The following is a 19,524-nucleotide window of genomic DNA, read 5'->3' as shown; positions in this document are numbered from 1 at the left end:
TATACCACTTTCCTATTGTGTAGCCTTAAACTCTCTGATCCTCAATTTCTCTGTTTATAAGACAGTGATAAGTATATGTGGGGAGAATAAAGAATGAGGGCTCTAGTGAAGATCATGCTACATTAGAGTTTTAAAACACTGAGTTCCTTTCTCCATTTTTTCCTCTCATTTCTCCAGTTGGAACTGGTGGAAGTATTGGCAGAAGAAATGCTCCCTATGTTCTCCATAGTAGGAAGTATCTGTGCTTTCATGGTTGTTATTAAGGATAACACCTGCCATTTACTGATCAATATTAACTTCAAATTTATTTACAGCTTCTGTTTATGCTTATATTGTATAATTTTAATTTTAGCTGCTAAGTTGCTTCAGTCATGTCCGACTCTGTGCAACCCCATAGATGGCAGCCCATCAGGCTCCCCCATCCCTGGGATTCTCCAGGCAAGAACACTGGAGTGGGTTGCCATTTCCTTCTCCAATGCATGAAAGTGAAAAGTGAAAGTGAAGTTGCTCAGTCGTGTCCAACCCTCAGCGACCCCATGGACTACAGCCTACCAGGCTCCTCCATCCATGGGATTTTCCAGGCAAGAGCACTGGAGTGGGGTACCATTGCCTTCTCCTAATTTCAGCTACTTATGTGCTTATACTCCTCCACCAAACTAAAAGATAGTTAAGAAGAGAGACAGTTCTTTACATACAGCATGGCTTAAAAAAAAATTTTATTTATTGGAAAAGTAGATCTTAGTTGTTGTGTCATGCGAACTCTAAGCTGTGGCATGTAGGATCTAGTCTCCTGACCAGGGATCAAACCCAGGTCCCCTGCCTTGGGAGCACAGAGTCTTAGCCACTAGACCACCAGGGAAGTCCCGATAGCATGGCTTTACATATCCTAAATATTCAATACTTGCCTATGATGAAAAGGGATGCATGAGATTTAAGAACACCCACTCTAGTTAACACCTACGAGCATCTCTTTTTTGAAAGGTAAAAAAAATGCTATCTAATTTATTTCTATTTTTCTGTAGATAACTTGGATAATGTCTCCAAGGTCATCTTAAAGAAATAAGTGATTCAAATTTAAGAAAAAGAGCAAAAAACAAACAAACCAAAAGACATTTTTTCCTGAGATTCTGGTAAAATGTAGTCTTGGATAGACACAGTCAGATTACACCTTACCTCCTAGGAGTAGGCATTATTATTCCTAATCATTCATTCAATTGTAGCCTGAAAAATGTCACCAGCTCAAAGAAAAAAAAATCCATCTCTCATGTAATGCCATAAAAATGAGTGTCTATATATATTCCATTATCATCTTTTGTTGTTCACAGTGTGACATTTTGGGAAGATTCTGCAAAGAATATTTTTTTGGATAAGCTGTTATATGACTTTGTATATAACAAAGTGTTTTATTTTATAAACCTGGTTTATTTTATAAACCACTTCCCCTCTAACAAACTAGAGAAAGTAGAGGAAAACTTCAAATATTTTGAAATCACCTTCCTAAATTAAATAAAATTTAAAAGTTTGGGTATAACATGTTGATGGAAGAAATTTTCACATATTGAAGTACAGGGAAGTCATTCTGGCTTATACATGATTTGGTTTATACATGATGCTAACTAGAACAGTCTGCCTTGTGGCCTATCAAACATACATTGTATATCTACTTTAACCATTAAAGAAAATAATACATTTAAAAATTTAAATGGAATAACTGAGGTTCATACAACCAAAATGGATCTGGTTGGCTACTGTGGATGTGGTTTTACATACATTCTCATATCACTGAGAACCTGAATTTTCTGAACTCTATCATACTTAAGGACACCACCTTGCTATTCTCAAAACAATTATCTACCAGCAGTGGCTAGGTGGAACATTATAGTCTCAAGTTCTCCCCATGTAACATTTCAGACCCCAACCAACACTAGCTTAACAAGCACCCTTACTTCTTGCCAACTCCAATTATAATTTTGGAAAACAACTTATGTAATATTGTGGTTCTTGTCTTTATAAGCATCTCCCATTTTGCAGCCTGGAAAAACACAATTCAAGTATTTTTTGGATCTGTGTCTCCCAGGCTATAGTCCACGGTTTGGTTCAAATAAACTCTTCTCTATCCCTATTGCAGATTGTTACTTAATATTTCCATCAGTAACATTTAAATAAGAAAAGGGAAAGTGACAAAATCAGAATCACACTGTAATAGTTTAAAAATGAAAGAAAAATACAGCAAAAAAGTCACCTAAATTGGATTGAAAGAGTATCTCTAGACATCAAGTACTTATGCACTAAGCATGTCAAAGTATTTCCCTCTGATTCAACAGTCAAGAAGAATTTTAATTCATATATCCTTGCACATCATGTAACCCCAAGAGAAGCTTGTAAATTAGATGAGACAACATTTTTGACACATTACAATATAAAATTAAGGAAAGAGAAGAAAAGAAGCAGGAATATAATTCTGTAAAGCAACACTGCAGGTTTCTTTATATCTGACTTCCAACGTTTATTTTCCCAAATGTTAGTTCCTTAGAGTAGATCCCTTGCTTAACTTTATTCGAGTTTAGTTTTCTCACTTGTTGAGTAAAAATGCTAGTATGCTAGTTGTTTCATGGGATGCTGTGAGGATGATATGAAATAACAGATGTGAAAATTATTCTAAAAAATTCTGAGTCACAGGCAGATTTATAGTGTAAAGGTAAATCAGATAGAAACATATTCTCTCTCTAGCTGAAGAAATCCACCATTCATTTCTTTAACAAAATTGTAGTGGACACTGGTTCCTTGTAAAGCTTTTCAAGTATTCTAAATGTTTGTGTTTTCCAAAGATGCTACCTTTTTCAAAGGAATGAGGAGTCAGAAATATCATTGAGGGAGGGTCTCACAGTTTAATATCTGCTTCAGAGAATACTTAAATAGCAATAATGAAACAATGGTTATAGTTCTAGGCCACTTACATCTCTAGACCTGTTTCCTCACCTGAAATATGATTAGGTTGACCAGACGACTGTATACGTCTTCTCCCTCTCCACCTTCCCTTCTGTGAATTTGTTCTCACATTTTATAGTTATATTATTTCTCTGGAGATCATGTGCTAAGCTGAAAAAATAGGGGCCCTGAGGCCCCTTTGATGAAAGTCCATCACCACATTTGCTCCATGGTCAGTGAAAACAGTTGCTTTCGTCATTCATTTTGATCCTGCCGAGGCATCCTTAACTCATCCAGTGAAGACTATCTCTAGGAAATAGGATCCTACAGTTTCTTTTAGTCATCTGTTCTAAGGATAAATAGTCATCCACAAATAAGAGACATTCTTATTAAGCAAATCTCACCTATGCTTCCTTTGATCACGTATGTCTATTGGCTTAGGTAAATGACTTTCTAGTCATCATTGTTGCATTTTGTAAAAGCATTTTTATTACATCTTCTTATTTTATAATTGTGATATTATTCTTATACCTAATGACTAATTTAACAATTTGGCTTCTCTTTATAAGTTACATTGCCATGCCCTTTAATTACAATTATAATTTTTATGTGGGCTTTCCTTAAAGAATTACTTAGGAAGCAGAACAATGGTGTAGTAGAATGAGATAGGGGCCCATGCATGGGGTCTAGTTTCAAACTACCTTCCCTGACATTTCAAGCAGAAATGACTTCTTAAGTGTCATCATATAGACTTCTTACATTAACTTCATCATTATTAATAGTAATGGCTAATATTTATTATGATTTGTGCATGTCAGAAACTCTGCTAATCAGTTTACATGCATTTTCTCATTTCAATCTCACAGTACCCCATGAAGTAGATCCTCTGATTATCTCCAAAGTACAGGAGAAAAGATGAACAAAGGTCATGCAGTTAATTCATTGTAAAACCAGCATTCAAAACCTCCCTATGTACTCCAAAATCCATCTCTTACGCTTCATGACATGCCATACTGTTGCATTTTCACACTTGTCTATCTTGCCTGTTACTAGTGTTTCATATGGTTGACGGCATACATGCTATAGTGAGACTTCCCGAGTTCAAATCCCAGTTCCGCCACTCCCTGGCTGTGTGACCTTGGAAAAATTATTAAACCTCTCTGGGCCTCAGTTATATACCATCTTCAAAATGGAAAAAATGATAATACATACACCCTAGGAGTGTTGTGAGGATTAGACCAAGTCAATGAATGTTAGCTACTTAAATCACTCAACCCTGAGCTTCATTTTTTCCTAATCATTTACTTGTCTGATTTGGCTCTGCTGGGTCTTTGTTGCTACGCACAGGCCTCTTTAGCTGTGGAGAGCAGGGGCTCCTCTCTAGTTGAGCTGGCTTCTCTAGCTGTGGAGCACAGGCTGCAGAACAGAGGCCCAGCAGTTGTGGGCATGCGTTAGCTGCCCCAAGGCATGTAGGATCTTCCTGGACCAGGGATTAAACCTGTGTTCCCTGCATTGGCAGGTGGATTCTTACCCACTTGACCGTCAGAGAAGTCCCAACCATGAGCTTCCTGAGAGCAGGAAGTATGTGTCCCTCATCTGTTTTCGCTAGGTCATTCACATGTTAAACACAGTAAAGGAGCACACTGTTGAAGGAATAAATGAGTGGATAACAGAGAATTGCATCAGATTTGAAAGTTGACTAGACTCATCCTTCTGTGTCCTTGTAACAAGTTTGTTCTGCCAGGTGAATAAGTGCACTTCAAACTAAGTCTCCGACTCATTTCCCTCCACAAACTGATGGCAGATGCTAATGAAGGGACTGTCTTTCTAACATGTTTGCACTGAAACAACTACAAGTGTTAGATCGAGCCTTGTATTTTCCCTCCTATGGCGCTGAAGTCATCTAGAGGTATTTGACATGAAAGAGGTCAGTGGTGGTGTTGCGAGTATGTGTTCATGTGTGTGCTGGTTGCAGGCCAACACCTTCTAGAAGGTGACCTGAATTGCTTCTCACCTCACAGAGAATTTTAAGGGCGCCAAAGCTGCTCTTTACTTAATGATTCTCAATGTATGTGCACTTATCTGTCACCCTTCCTAGTCTTCTGGCAGAAACAGGGAGACAATAATGCTCGATGTCTTTTATCTTAATGTTTCAAGGCTCCATGTTGTTGTTGTTTAGTTGCTCAGTTGTGTCTGACTTTCTGTGACCGCATGGACTGTAGCCCATCAGGCTCCTCTGTCTATGTGATTTCCCAGGCAAGAATACTAGAGTGGGTTGCCATCTCCTTCTCCAGGAGATCTTCCCAACTCAGGGATTGAATCCATGTCTCCTTCATTGGCTGGGCAGAGTCTTTACCACTGAGTCACCGGAGAAGCCCAGTAGCAGTGGATACTATAACAAAAATTGAAATAATGTCAAGGATGCAAAATTCATAGCTGTGTGCAACATGGCAAGTATCGGCTCCCTGCTCTTTCTCTTAGTAAAAAACTGACTGCTGCCCTAATGACACTTTTATTAATGGACATTCAAGTTGGTCCATTTTGCTAAATACAATCAATTATAAAAAGGACTAGTGGGAAGAAACTAAGCTACTAGATTATCTGTGCATTTGGTTTGCCATGATCTTTGCATTCTCTAGGCTTCAAGTTCATAGCTGATCATATCCAGGGAACTTTGTGTTTAACCCGCTTCCACTGTGTGGGTGACTGTCTGGTCTCCTATTACAAGGACATGAGAGCCCATACAGACCTCTCCAAGTGTGCTGTCATCCATGTTTTATGGTTCCAAACTCAAAGCCATGAGCTGCCTCATAGGAGATGTGAATATGGGATTGAAGGCCTTACAAAAGATCTTTGTTTCTTCCCATGGAAATCTTTTAAGGTGGATTTTTGGGGAGTAAACGTAGAACCAAAGGAAGTATAGTTCAGGGTTTTATTGTGGAGTGGAAAACATACATCAAACTGAGTTTGAATGTGCTCATTATTCTCCTCCCCCTCCCTCCATACGCTATAGAAATGACAAGGACAAGCTCTTATTTTGCACAGATAAACTTGCTGCTCCAACACAGAATGATGACTTTTAATGAACCTAATTTATGAGGTCCAGCCAGCTTGGTGGCGGTGAATTGGACCCTTCTTTCTCACCTGGTGTCCTTTTGTGACTCTTTATCTTTTCTGAGTAACAAGAATGTAGGTAGGTTGGCTTAGAAAACCAGAAGGGAAAAGGTCTCCAAGTTCATCAGACTAAGCCACTTATTTTGCAGACATAGGAACTAGAACATAAAGAGGGATCCTGTGCTGCATTAAGGTGATTGGCGCTAGAACAGAGCGGAAGCATCCCTTCCTCCCAACAACCTTCATATACACTTGTCCTATTGCTGCTGCTGCTGCTGCTGCTGCTGCTGCTGCTAAGTCACTTCAGTCGTGTCCGACTCTGTGCGACCCCAGAGACGGCAGCCCACCAGGCTCCCCCATCCCTGGGATTCTCCAGGCAAGAACACTGGAGTGGGTTGCCATTTCCTTCTCCAATGCATGAAAGTGAAAAGTGAAAGTGAAGTCACTCAGTCATGTCTGACTCTTAGCGACCCCATGGACTGCGGCCTACCAGGCTCCTCCGTCCATGGGATTTTCCAGGCAGGAGTGTTGGAGTGGGCGCCATTGCCTTCTCCGCCCTATTGCTCCTGCACTTGAAATACCATTTCCTGGACGTCACCCAACCTCCATTCTAATACAGTAGGGAGAGAATTTCTTGAGGGGATGTTCTAGGTCTATTATTCTGAATGCCTTGGCTTAGAACAGCGATTATTTGACTCCCAACAAATGCATATTAACAAAATGAAAGTCAACCCCTGAAGCAATCCTTCCTTGATTCTCCCAGGCTGAATTCACTAATTTTTTATTCATTAGTTCAAAAATATTTACTTGGTGCCTCTTCTGTTTCAGCTACTATAGTAAATCATAGGGACACAGAAGGCAGGCAGGGACTTGCCCTCCCCAAAATGTTAATCACAGCACTTAACACCCATTTTGATAATTATAGTTTATGTGTTTGTCTTCCCTTAGACTTCAGGTTTTATGAAAGCAAGATATGTGTCTTGTCTATCATTGACTGTAGTGCCTGTCACAATATCCAGTCAATTACAGCATTCAATGTTTAAAAGTAAACACTGCTCATTTTAGTATCTTTTCCAATATAACTTGGTGAGAAAAAAATAATTTTCAGTATTTTGCACATTCTGGGATATCTTCAGGACAATAACAACAATGACAACATACCATTTTGAGCATCTACTGTATAACATTCTGCTTAACATTTTATATTATCTTTAATACAAAATTAGAGGCTTCCCATTCTTAGAAGAGAACAGTTTCTAATTAGTTAAATGAACTTCTCAATGTCACCAGGCTTCTGAGTGGCAGGACTAGGACTCGAGCCCACATGTTTCTCACTGCAAAGCCTGACACATTCCCATTATGCCGTGTGCATTTCTAAGGTAGGTAAAGCACAATGGAGAACAATCTTCTCATTTTTCAAAACAAGAAACATAAACGTTTCAACTTCTAGAGTAACCAAGGATGCTATAAAGTGGACAAAAGATAAGTCCTGTTAAGCAGCAGTTATCCAATAATCAGAGTAAGATATATTGACCTATCACTTGAATTTAGAACGATCAGAATATGACCATGGTCCTAATATAAAGTTTGAAATTTGAGAGAGAAATTTTTCTGAGATAAAGAGCGATTCTGCCCTTACTTATCATTTAACTTTTTTTTTTTTATAAATTACAAATCAAAGTTAATGAATGAATTTCAAAATTAAAAGGCAATTGTAAAATTGTTGACCCTTGCTAAGTTTTTAGTAATTGAACATAATTAAAAATATTGGGATTGAGGGAGTAAGTTTTCCTAATTTTTAGGATACAAATTTTATCAGTAATTATCTGGCCCTGTTATCACATATCAGTTAGTCACAAAAGGGATACCTGAATAACTAAACTCATATTATTTCTTGAAACTTCAAAAGTTTAAAATTTTGGATTTTACTGCTTGATAGAAAATCTGATCTAATTATGAGTATTTCATTGGTAAAACAGTTACAACACTGAGAAAGATGGTGGTCCATCCACTTTTAATTCCAAAATAGAGAGGTCAGTGTAGGTTTTAGCTGTGGAAGTTTCCTGGCTAGAGTTACAAATGAAGTTAGGTGTGGAGGGAGTGAGATGGGGAAGGTGTTTTGGCATCCTATGTATAATGACTGGTGCTATAAATTTACCAAGATTTATTGATCAAGACAATAAAAGGGTCCTAGATGATATTAATAGCTAACATTTATTAAGAGTTGTTTTATGTGCCCAAAGTATGATAATTTACTCTTTATGGATATAAGTTATTCCTTCCAACAACCCTATGAGGTGACCACAATTAACTGGCAACTTGGAGAAGTATTCAACCCATATATTCTTCTCTCAGAGTTCACATATCTAAATACAGTTCACATATCTACCCTGATCACACAGAACCACTTCTTTCTTTTGTAAACAAACAAACAAAAACCAGAGATCAAAAGGCATGACATGTCAAATTCAAGATCATAGGTCTATAGAGGTTACACTAGTTCCCAGCCTAACTGTTCCCCAGTTTACTGTAATTTTTCACTCTCCTTACTTCTGTTATTGAAGGACTTCACTGAATTTACAAGTTTTACATAAAGTTTTTTGGCTCCTTCTTCCCTATCTAAAGTTCCCAAATAGCACTTACCTGTACTAGACTGAACAATTCCAGAATCTACTGTTTGTCCAAGAAGATCATACTGGTTTAGGCGTGACCCATCTTCTGCTACAACCACTGAGCGTGCTGGCTCTCTGGTCCACTCATAAACAACTTCTGCTCTTGTATAAGCATCTAAAAGGGAAGAATGGAAAATGGTCCATGTGTTTTGGCACTCTTTTGACAAACTCTTGTTTGTCAAATGGAAGGGTCTTACCAAAGAGGACATCCTGGGCTTATGGTACCTGGAATCATTGAATGTTAATGTGGAAAGACTTTAGAGTCACATTGTTTATCTCGTTTTGTTTAAGTGGCTCAGTGATAAAGAATCTGCCTGCCAAGCAGGAGACACAGGAGACTTGGGTTCAATCGCTGGGTCAGGAAGATCCCATGCAAAAGGAAATGGCAACCCACTCCAGTATTTTTGCCTGGGAAATCCCATGGACAGAGGAGCCTGGTGGGCTATAGTCCATGGCATTGCAGAGTAGGATACAACTTAAGAGACTAAATCACTACCACAGTTAATTTGTGGGAAAACCAGATTAAACCACCACAGTTACTTAGTGGGATAACCAATATAAGAATATAGAATGCTATTCATTCTGCTCCACTGCTGCCAAGAATTTTCTAGAGAAAAAATCTCTACACTATGCTCAAAAGCTAAGCAAAGATAATTGGTGATCATGTAAGTAATGATGAAACCTATTCTAGACCTGTGTCCTTTCTTGACAAATTAGAGCTCTTGTGATTTTATTGCACTGTCATTAGCAACAGTGCCTAGATCTATCTTTTTATACTTTGTCATGTGTTGCCAATGGGCTGCCACTATAGTTGTAGAGGGAAACAAAAAGTGTTACTATCAACTTATGTCAAATGATACAGTATCTCATTCCTTGCAATTTCTTAGAAACTCCATTGTGTATGAAATCTACCACAAATATGCTATTGTTGTGAAAGCGGTGGTTACTCATTGCCTTTATTTCTCAATAGAAATCTTCCAAAATGTAGAGTAAATCCACATGATGAAATTTTTGGTTTTAAATATAGAAGACAGATACACCTAAAGCCTCAACCTAAAGCTCCACAATAGGTGATACATCTTCTTATTCCTTTGTGTCAGTATCTGAGAAGTAGGACCTATAAAGACTTTTTTGATTTGACACTCTTCAGCCTAAAGAAAAGATTAGAAAGTCTTCAACCACTTCATCAAAAATGTTAAGCTCACATTTCAAATAAATCAGTAGATAAGAAAAAATTTTTAAATAATAGGAGAAGGGACTACCTTGGTGGGTCCAGTGGTTCAGACTTCGCCTTCCAATGCATGGGGTGCGGGCATGATCCCTGATCAGGGAGCTAAGACTCTGCATACCTCAAGGGCAAAACACCAAAAGGTAAAACAAAAGGTACAGTTTTTCCAGTAGTCATGTATGGATGTGAGAGTTGGACCATAAAGAAGGCTGAGTGCAGAAGAATTAATGCTTCTGAACTGTGGTGCCAGAGAAGACTCTTGAGAGTCCCTTGGACAGCAAGGAGATCAAGCCAGTCAATCTTCAAGGCAATTGACCCTAAATATCCATTGTAAGGACTGGTGCTGAAGCTGGAGCTCCAATACTTTGGTCACCTAATGCAAAGAGCTGACTCATTGGAAAAGACCCTGATATTTGGAAGGATTGAGGGCAGGAGGATGAGATGATTGGATGGCATTACTGATTCAATGGACATGAGTTTGAGCAAAATCAGGAAGATAGTGAAGGACAGGGAAGCCTTGCATGCTGCAGTACATGGGGTAGCAAAGAGTCAGACATGACTTAGCAACTGAACAACAACAAAAACAGAAGCAATGTTGTAACAAATTCAATAAACACTTTAAAAAAAAACTGAAAAAAAAAATCCACAAAGCAGAGACAGTATCAAAAGGGCATCTGCTAATTGACACTGTCACTTAGGTTTTATGGGCCTTTGTTTTTTCATTTGCATGAGGCAGGTTCACTAAATAATTTCTAAAATTACTTATTATTCATAATTCTTTCCCTCTCTTCTTGTTTGTAAGACAATGCTTGGTAATTAGTCAGGAAATGATCATTTATTAAATCCTGACTACATCTAGCACTTGCCTAGATTTAATCTGAATCACTTTTTCTAGAATCAAAGCATTATACTGTATATTCCTCAGAAAGCAGTTGAAAGATGTCAGCTGCCTCTGTATACTATTTTTGCATTATCTGGCCTTATACAAAAGGTGTTATCCCTAACAAGCAGAAAATGTAAGGTAGCACTGACATTCAGAATCTCATGGAGGGTGGTAAAGAAGACGTCTGCGTTTCCAAGTTTGGTTCTTATCAACATATGCATGAAGCTACTTCAGATACTTTAAAAACATTTACTACATAGTGCTTTAATAAATTATCACAAAATCATCTTGCTTATCTCTTCCTTATTCTCTTCTCTGAGATTTTGGCAAGATGTTTCCTTTAAAAGTTGAGTCAAAACATTTCCAAATCACTTTTGCCTTAACGTCTTCATCTCTGAAATATGCTGGTTAGGCCAGGTTAGAGATATGACTATACAGTAAGTGTACAGCCATTGCCATTTCCCACATCACTGGCACATACAGCAATTCACCATGGTCCTCTTTCCCACCAAGCATACGCCATCTGAGCCTGCTCTTCAATGTATGTCTTCTCTGTTGAGGTTTAAATCCCCACAGTCCCTAAACTCTCTTTTTTTTTTTTGAGGCTTAAATACTGAATAGATATTTAAAACCTGATTATATTCTTTATCCATTCAATAAATACTTCCTGAATGCCTACATTATATTACTGTGCTAGAAAATGCAGAACAAAATAGATTTTGCCCTTAAAGAGTTTACAGTCTCCAGATAATAACAGTGTTAAAACTAACAATTATCTTGGTGATAAATGGCATAAAATAAATGTGTATTATGATCAAGAAGACTGATGGGACTATATACACATTTTGAAAAGGACTTCACAGAAGGTCCTAGAAACTAATATTTACGCTGAGATGTAAGGGATAAATAAAACCAACCGTGCTAAGAAACAAAGGAAAGGTAACCGCAGCAGAGAAAAGAGCATATGCCAGGGCTCTGAGGTAGAGAACAGCTTACTTATTTGTCTTTAAATTAAAGTTTTCTTATATAAGACACTATTTGTGTTCCATTCACTATCCATTTTCTTCAGGATGACAATGTGCCTAATTAAATGTGCCTTGTTTCTCCAGCCTCCTTTGTATTTAGCACTGGTCATGTGACACAGCTTTGATTAATGAGATGCGAGAAGATGTCTATTAGGATTTTAGGGAAAGTTTTTTTTTTTTTTGATACAGGCACTGCTCCTTTCTCCTCTGCTCCCTATTTTTCTTTATTTTGAAAGTGGAGGCAATGGCTGGAGTAGCAGCAAACATTTTTTCATCAGGAAGAACTTCTAAGAATATCTTGAAACATCATCCTTGTTAAGATGTTAAATTAACCAGAAATTAACCAATAATCACTTACCTTCATATATCTTATATGAAAATTTAGACTCCTTTTTTTAAGCTATGCTCACTGCTTAAAAGTATTCCTGATTAATATACTAAACATATAGTTAAATGTCTAAAACAAGATATCTCTGAAGGCAAAAAGGGACACTATTGGTAGTTATACTAGGATTTTAGATATAAATCAGTACCATTTCAGGCAAAAACAGTACTGATTTTGTATGATATCTTGAACTATAAGGTTATTTTGTGGATTAGCTGGGTTGATTCATATACAAATATTTAATACATAGCCTGGCATATAAGTAACACATAATATAAAATATTATCATTAAAAATGGAACTGGTAATCAGAAAAAAAATGTAATAGGTCATGGCATAGAACATATATTACATTGGGAAAAGGATTGAGAGGGGATAGTTATCACCTATGACCTGTGTAGCTGACAGTTTTTGAAGTAGGTAGTTTATCGTTGGGTTTTAGTATAGAATGAGATTTATAAATAGAGAAAGTTGTCTCTCCATGATTAGTACTTTTAGGAGCCTGAAGGCCCTTTGCTATTTTCTTTGCTTGCTGTCTTCCTACACTACCACTATTTTTCTTCTATGAATCATATCTTCACCAAAATAGTTGCTCAGATTGCCTGGCTAGTGAGAACAGAAAGCTGGTTAGGTTAGTCCAGAAGCTGAGTCAGTCCTTATATGTAACTCCCCTGCAGAAACCAGGAATACATTATCCCGCCTCACTTTATGCAGGCACGCTAATCAAAAGCAGAAAAACGGGAAGACCAGAGAGCCTAACCGGCTAGCCACTGTTCTCTGGGCTTCTCTCATGTATGCCTGCATATTTTAAAGATGTAGAAACCTTGAAAGTTATTACAATGCAAATTCATCTAAGATGTCTTCAGAAGCAATAATATGTAACCAAATTTCATGAGCTATCCAAACAGATCTAAAACTGTTTTAAGACTGTGATTAACTCCTTTTCTGGCATCATCTTTAGGTTAAGGCTTCATTATTAAGAAAATCTAATTATTGTCCTTTGCTATCTACCAATATTTCCATCTGATAAACAAGTCAGATTATTAAGAATAAACATCAGTAATGGTATAAAATAAACACAATGACCTCCGTTTTTTGGAAAGAAGATGATATCTATGCGGCATAAACATCCATACTCCATTTGGTTTTCTATGAATACAACTTGAACAAAAATGGAATTTTTTCCACTAAATAGTAAAATTCATTTTTTCTTGTCCAGAGGATAGGGAATAACCATTTCCTGAAAGGATATTAAAAAGTGAACTAAAAGATGGTTACTTATAGAAAGCACTTGCAATAAATCACTAAGTTTTCTTGATATTCTTTATCTGTCTCTCTAACGTTCATAATGAATTGGAGGTTGCTTGCTTAAAGACATGCTCTCATAAGAATCAAAAATAAAATAAATTTACTCACAGCTTCCAAATTTTAGAGGGCAGGCATGGGCATCCATAGGGAAATCCTCCAAATGCATTGGACACTCGGCTCTCACCGTCAGTCTTAGAAATTAAGAGAAATATAGCGTAGATTAGATACTTTCTGATAAATATGATTGGGATGTTATTAACTAGAGCAAATATATTAAGAAAGCAAGAAAGAAAAGCACAAACAGCAGTGTCATACTAAGCTGTTAATAATCAAAGGATCTGAAAAGAATAACACAGAGCACTGGGGCTTGAGCTCCCTGCATCATACAGGAAATTCCCACGGGCTATATATTTTACATATGGTAATGTCTATGTTTCAGTGCTGTTCTCTGTGACCATCTACGGAGAAGGCAATGGCACCCCACTCCAGTACTCTTGCTTGGAAAATTCCATGGACGGAGGAGCCTGGTGGGCTGTAGTCCATGGGATCAAGTTCCCCACTTCATTTCCTAAAATAGCACTAAATGCATTAAACAACAAAGGGATAGGTGAGGGACGAACTGTCCTCAGACTTTGGGAAGCTGAGAGTCCCTGAGACTCCTTTATATGTGATTTTACTCTATTCCAACTGTTTAGTTTTATATACAAATCCACTGCCTAACGGAAGCCAGGACTCTGCAGAATTTCTTTTTAGTCCCTATGTTCTGGGAACATGAATTCTATTTATGTTTTAAAAGGGTAGTCAAGAAAGGAATTCACTGAAATATATTTGATCTCATTTGGTCGAACTATGGAAAATTTATACCCAAATTCCTCACATAAGTTTCAGAAAATATATTTATCTATATTATTAGGTAACTCAAGAAATGTGATAAGGTGTCTTTGTAACCAGTAAAATCATGAAGTTATTATAATATTAGTTAAATATGAAACATGTAAACTAATAACTAAACTCATATCCTTAAGTCAAACTATTAGGAAAGTGGTAACAAATTAGCAAAGGTGGTGAGACATTTCAGAGAAGGGGGTTATGTTAGTTCCTGATGAAGAATGTTAGATACATCAGGAACCTTTAATAGATAAACTTCTTAGTATGTGCAAATCCCTCTTCAGATAACTGCCAGCTACTAGAAATACATGCTAGATTTAGGCTCAAAAACAAGTGTGGGATATTTCACAAGGGAAAAATATTTCAAATTTCAAATATAAACAGATCCTGCTTGGACTATCTGGAAAGTTCTCAACATACCTGCCCACCGATCCTCTATTTTCTGTCTCTCTTTTCTGAATTTTTCATTCTTTCAGTCCTATTACACGTTTACTAGTTGAATCCAACATCTATCTCCAGTGGCACCTGAAGCATGTTTTGTTTATTTCTTATTTGGATATTTGGGTATTAAAAAGCTAGGAATTTTGGAAGCTTTCTCTAAAGGCAAAGTATCACTCTACTTTCATTCTAACCAGAATCCTCTAAGTCGAGACATTCCCTTCATTAACTTTTCATACCAAAGGAATAACTGAATAGCCTAAATTAGCAAGTGCTGGCCAGATCTAAAAAAGCAACATTTCAACAAGTCATTTGGATATGAAATAACAGCTGCCTTTAAGCATAAGTCCTCATTTATGGGTCCTCAATGAGTTTCTCATAAAAAAATTTATCTAAAAATATTCAAAACATTTTTTTGATTCATGCTTCTTTCATCTAACCACAAATGAATGATTGGTTCAGATGCTGAGCTGTCCAGTAATCTCAAAATGGGGGAAATATTTATAAAGTAAAAATATACATATAGTCTTCAGTTTAAGCAAAATTAGTAATATTTATATTCTTTCTCATTAACAACATCATTGTGGATTCATACACTTCTTCAATATGTATACTGCCACATGAATTTATGTTTAAAATTTTTGAACTTTTTCTATTTTTTTCCTCCACTTCCTTTTAAATAGAAACATTTTCAGATATATATAGAAGATAGCTTCTAGAAATTTGATCTACACCTTACTGTAAGGCAGGAAGCCATGAAGTAATAGTAGAGAGAAGTTCCTCTATTGAATTAGAATATGTTGGAGCTATATATTGCATTAGTTAATATACACTGTAAACATTTTCTTTGTTTTTGTCTAATCATTTTACTTAACACTTTGACTTGCATAATATTTCAGCTTGTTTAGTTTTCATAGTAGAGTAAGTATTAATATTGGAAAACAGGACACCAGATGCTCTACAGTGGCCCATCAGCTTGATGTTCATCTACACATGGAAGAGAAGGTCTAGAAAAAGTCATGGGGAAAGCGCAGTCCTCCTCACCTCATGGTGTACAGCAAAGTGCCATCCTCTGTGATGCGCAGGAGCTTGTTCGGCATGGTCATGTTGTGTGCCACTGACTTCTTTCCATTGTGGAAAAAGGTATCCGGAGTCCAGATTTTACTTGCCATTAGGTTATTTAATCGGAGTACTGTCATAGGTCCTTTAAATTTTAACCTTTCATCCTTCCAGCTTTGACGGAAAAATACATCTATTGTATATTCCTAGGTAATTTGGGAAAATGGCAAAGAGTTCACTGTGCTGTATTTTGTAATGCCAATGTCTTATAAAGACAATGCATCCTTTTTGAAACTTTAGAAGCAAAACACGAGCTGGATGATATTTCTACAAGTAAATTTGTGGTGGCCTGAACCTATTGGTGTCAGGTGAATCCTTGGTTGGCATAATCACTTTAAAAATGTCTAAAATATCAAATATTATTTTGTCAGAAAAATTCTGCTGAATATCTTCTCAGATATGTGAAAGGAACTTAGTACCTTACTTCCACCCCACCTCCATCATATCAGTACTCAAAGGGAAAGAATATACTGCAAATAAAAACAGAACTCATGTTACAGGTTATTACATACATGAAAATGTTTAAAACAGACAATTTTAGTTCTAAAAATAGACTGTAACATTCTAGGGACCCTCTCATGGTCTCTGAAAACCCCAATCCCAAGATGCTAATGTTGAAATAATCTTCTTTTTGGCTAAGTAAACATTTTTTTTTTGGCTAAGTAAACATATTCCCCTACAAATAATGTATACAGACTTTCAGTTCTACACAATGAACAAGATTATTAAAATAAGAAATCCATTTCAATGGTAATTTGCATCTTTTCCAAAAAAAAAAAAGACAGAAAAGAATTCAGAGTATGCAGGTGTGTGTGTGTGTTTATGTGAGTATATATGTGTATGAGTTTCAGCTGAAACTCCAATACTTTGGCCACCTGATGGGAAGAACTGACTCATTTGAAAAGACCCTGATGCTGGAAAAGATTGAAGGCAGGAGGAGAAGGGGACAAGAGAGGATGAGATGGTTGGAGGGCATCACTGACTCAATGGACATGAACTTGAGTAAACTCCAGGAGTTGGTGATGGACAAGGAGGCCTGGCCTGCTGTAGTCCATGGGGTCGCAAAGAGTCGGATATAACTGAGTGACTGAACTGAACTGATGTGTATGAGACAGAGAAGAAACGGTGTGAAGCTCCTCATCATTCATAGCCAGGGAATCTATTTATTTGAATAAACGCAGCATTCCTCATGGCAATACCCAGAGACAAACGTCTGCTAATCTGAAAACAAGCAATGAGATTTACCAGCTCCTAAAATTGAAAGGGGTAATAATACCAATCTTTCTTGCAGGACTTGCTACACTGACACTAAAATTGGAACTCAGTGGTTTGAAATAAAGACTACCATATTCTCGATTAATCTTCAAATGCTCCAAACTGGAAGGAAAACTAACTTAAAAACATCATGCTCCATTTTCTTAAACCCCTAAACCCTGATGTATCAGAAAGCTGCTGTTTTGTTTTTCCTTTTTTTTAATCTTATACATGTTGTCTTTAGGGCATGTAAAATAAACAGTGTCTATGTTCAGGCTTTTTGTGCATAAATTTTACTATATCTTTCTTTCCAAGGGTTAATGCAAAATTGCATAAAGTTTGAATGAAAATTTTCAGAGCACTAGTTGGCATTGCTGAGTCCCTACTGATCAAGTAAAAACTATTATTGGTTAGTTTATAACGAGAGGCTTTCTTGGTGGCTCAGTGGTAAAGGATCCACCTGCCAATGCAGGAGACACAGTTCAATCCCTGGGTTAGGAAGATCCCCTGGAGAACAAAATGGCAACCCACTTCAGTATTCTTGCATGGAAAGTCCCATGGACAGAGGAGTCTGGTGAGTTACAGTCCATGCGGTCCTGAAAGAGTTGCACATGACTTAGCCACTAAAGAACAACAACAAAGTCTATAATGTACCAGGCATAGTGGTAAATGCTGATTGAAATAGAAATTTTAAAAGTGTAACATGACACCAGTCTATCTTTGCAGGCAAGAGAAGTTACTGTTTTTTTCTGTCTGGAAGTGTCAGATGAGAAGCACTGGGATATGTGACGTAGGAATTTACTTAGAAACATGTGTTAAGCATCCGTTAAATTTGACAGAGGGAGAAACTGTTTAGACTTGGAAGCTATAGGAGAAACTCGTGGAGGAGTAGGATGGGCTTAGAATAGTGTTTTTCATGCGGAGAGAAATGAGGAGAGTGCCTGTGGATTGCACCAGGAAGGGATCCAGAGTAGGAGTGCTTGCCAGGGAAGCAGAATGGACGGGTTTAGTCTGGGCTGTGCATGTTCTTGTCTCTGGACAACAGACAAACTTGTAAGTCAGGGCTATGACAATGATGCTATCTATGTCTGTTACTCAGGAGTCAGTCACATCAGCTCTATATTTTATTAGGCTGCAAAACTTTAGCCTGGTCAACAGTGGAGGCAAGGGTCATTTTTAAATCAAGGTTCCAAGGATGTCTAAGCTGACCATATTACTATAAATCTAAAGCATTGTTTGCTTGTTTGCTTGCTCCAAGGAGATTTTTGAATATAAAATAAATGTTACCTATAAGATAAAATATATTTATCATCAAGTCTTTGACAAGATATATCCCAAAGGCTAAGATTCAAAAAAAATGTCAAAACCTGCCAAGCTCCTAAGGCTTACAGTTTAACATATTGAAAGCTAGCTTTATTTCCCTGTGTTAATGGTGGACAATGAAATCCCAAATTCATTTAAGATACTCTCTGTTCAAATATCATTCTGGTTACACAAGCATGCATGTACACACACATGCATAAACCTGCACAAAGAGCAAAATTAAATAAGCTTTAATTTTTATGTTTCCCTGTGTTAGAAGTAGAAATTAAAACTGATATGAAAGCAGTTGATCGTGAACACTTCTTGCCTAATCAAGGATGAAATATTTGGTTTCCCATGTTTGGGGAATGGCTCCTGCAATATTGCCATGGTAGCTGCAGGCAACTCCCAGTAGCTACTTGTACAGCCCGACCTCTCCCCATGGTCGAAATTCACTAGACCAAGATGTGCCAGAGCTCCTTCTTCAGAAAGTCAGAATAAGGAGGAGAGGGCAGAGCCATAGCATAAAGCTTACAAATGTAAATTATAAATCTGCTAACTAGAACTGAATTGTCCTTCTTCCAGATGAATGGCCTTAGGCAATTTTCTTATTTACTCTAACGCCCTTGGCTGCCAATAAAGTAGGGATCATTGCAATACTCATTCCACTTGCCTGTGGTCAGAAGTGAGCCAACACAAGCGAAAAACTTGCAAGAAGTTCTAGAGCACAGAAGTTCTCAGTAAACGTTAAAAGTGACTATTGGTCTCCCATTTTGTTTTTTTTATCAACACAAATTTGTATTAGATTTCAAGGTATCGGGGAATGAAAAAGTGCTATTTCTTTGGAAGGGTGGTAGGACAGGAAGTGAAGAAAGTGAGAAAGTGGTCATAACTAAGTAAAACAAAACAGAAGGCAAAATAGAAGACTCCACAGAAAAGTGTCTGAACAAATAAGAAGTGTTGGTGTTCCTTCAGAGTTCA

General features: G+C 37.3%; 1 protein-coding gene across 1 annotated transcript in view; it reads right to left on the bottom strand.

The window, feature by feature from the left end:
* The window catches only part of GABRA1 (gamma-aminobutyric acid type A receptor subunit alpha1), a 57,687-nt gene that overhangs the window by 12,410 nt on the left and 25,753 nt on the right, over positions 1–19,524 (bottom strand). The window contains exons 5-7 of the mRNA XM_069592545.1: positions 15,913–16,133; positions 13,651–13,733; positions 8,686–8,829 (exon numbers count right to left, since the gene is read on the bottom strand). Of these exons, the coding sequence (XP_069448646.1) occupies positions 8,686–8,829; positions 13,651–13,733; positions 15,913–16,133 (448 nt within the window). The remainder of the gene's footprint in view (positions 1–8,685; positions 8,830–13,650; positions 13,734–15,912; positions 16,134–19,524) is intronic.

The sequence above is a fragment of the Ovis canadensis genome, chromosome 5 (assembly GCF_042477335.2).
Source record: "Ovis canadensis isolate MfBH-ARS-UI-01 breed Bighorn chromosome 5, ARS-UI_OviCan_v2, whole genome shotgun sequence".
NCBI classification, from domain to species: Eukaryota; Metazoa; Chordata; class Mammalia; order Artiodactyla; family Bovidae; genus Ovis; species Ovis canadensis.
Note: the sequence above shows the minus strand (reverse complement) of the source record. Positions and strands in the feature narration are given on the sequence as shown.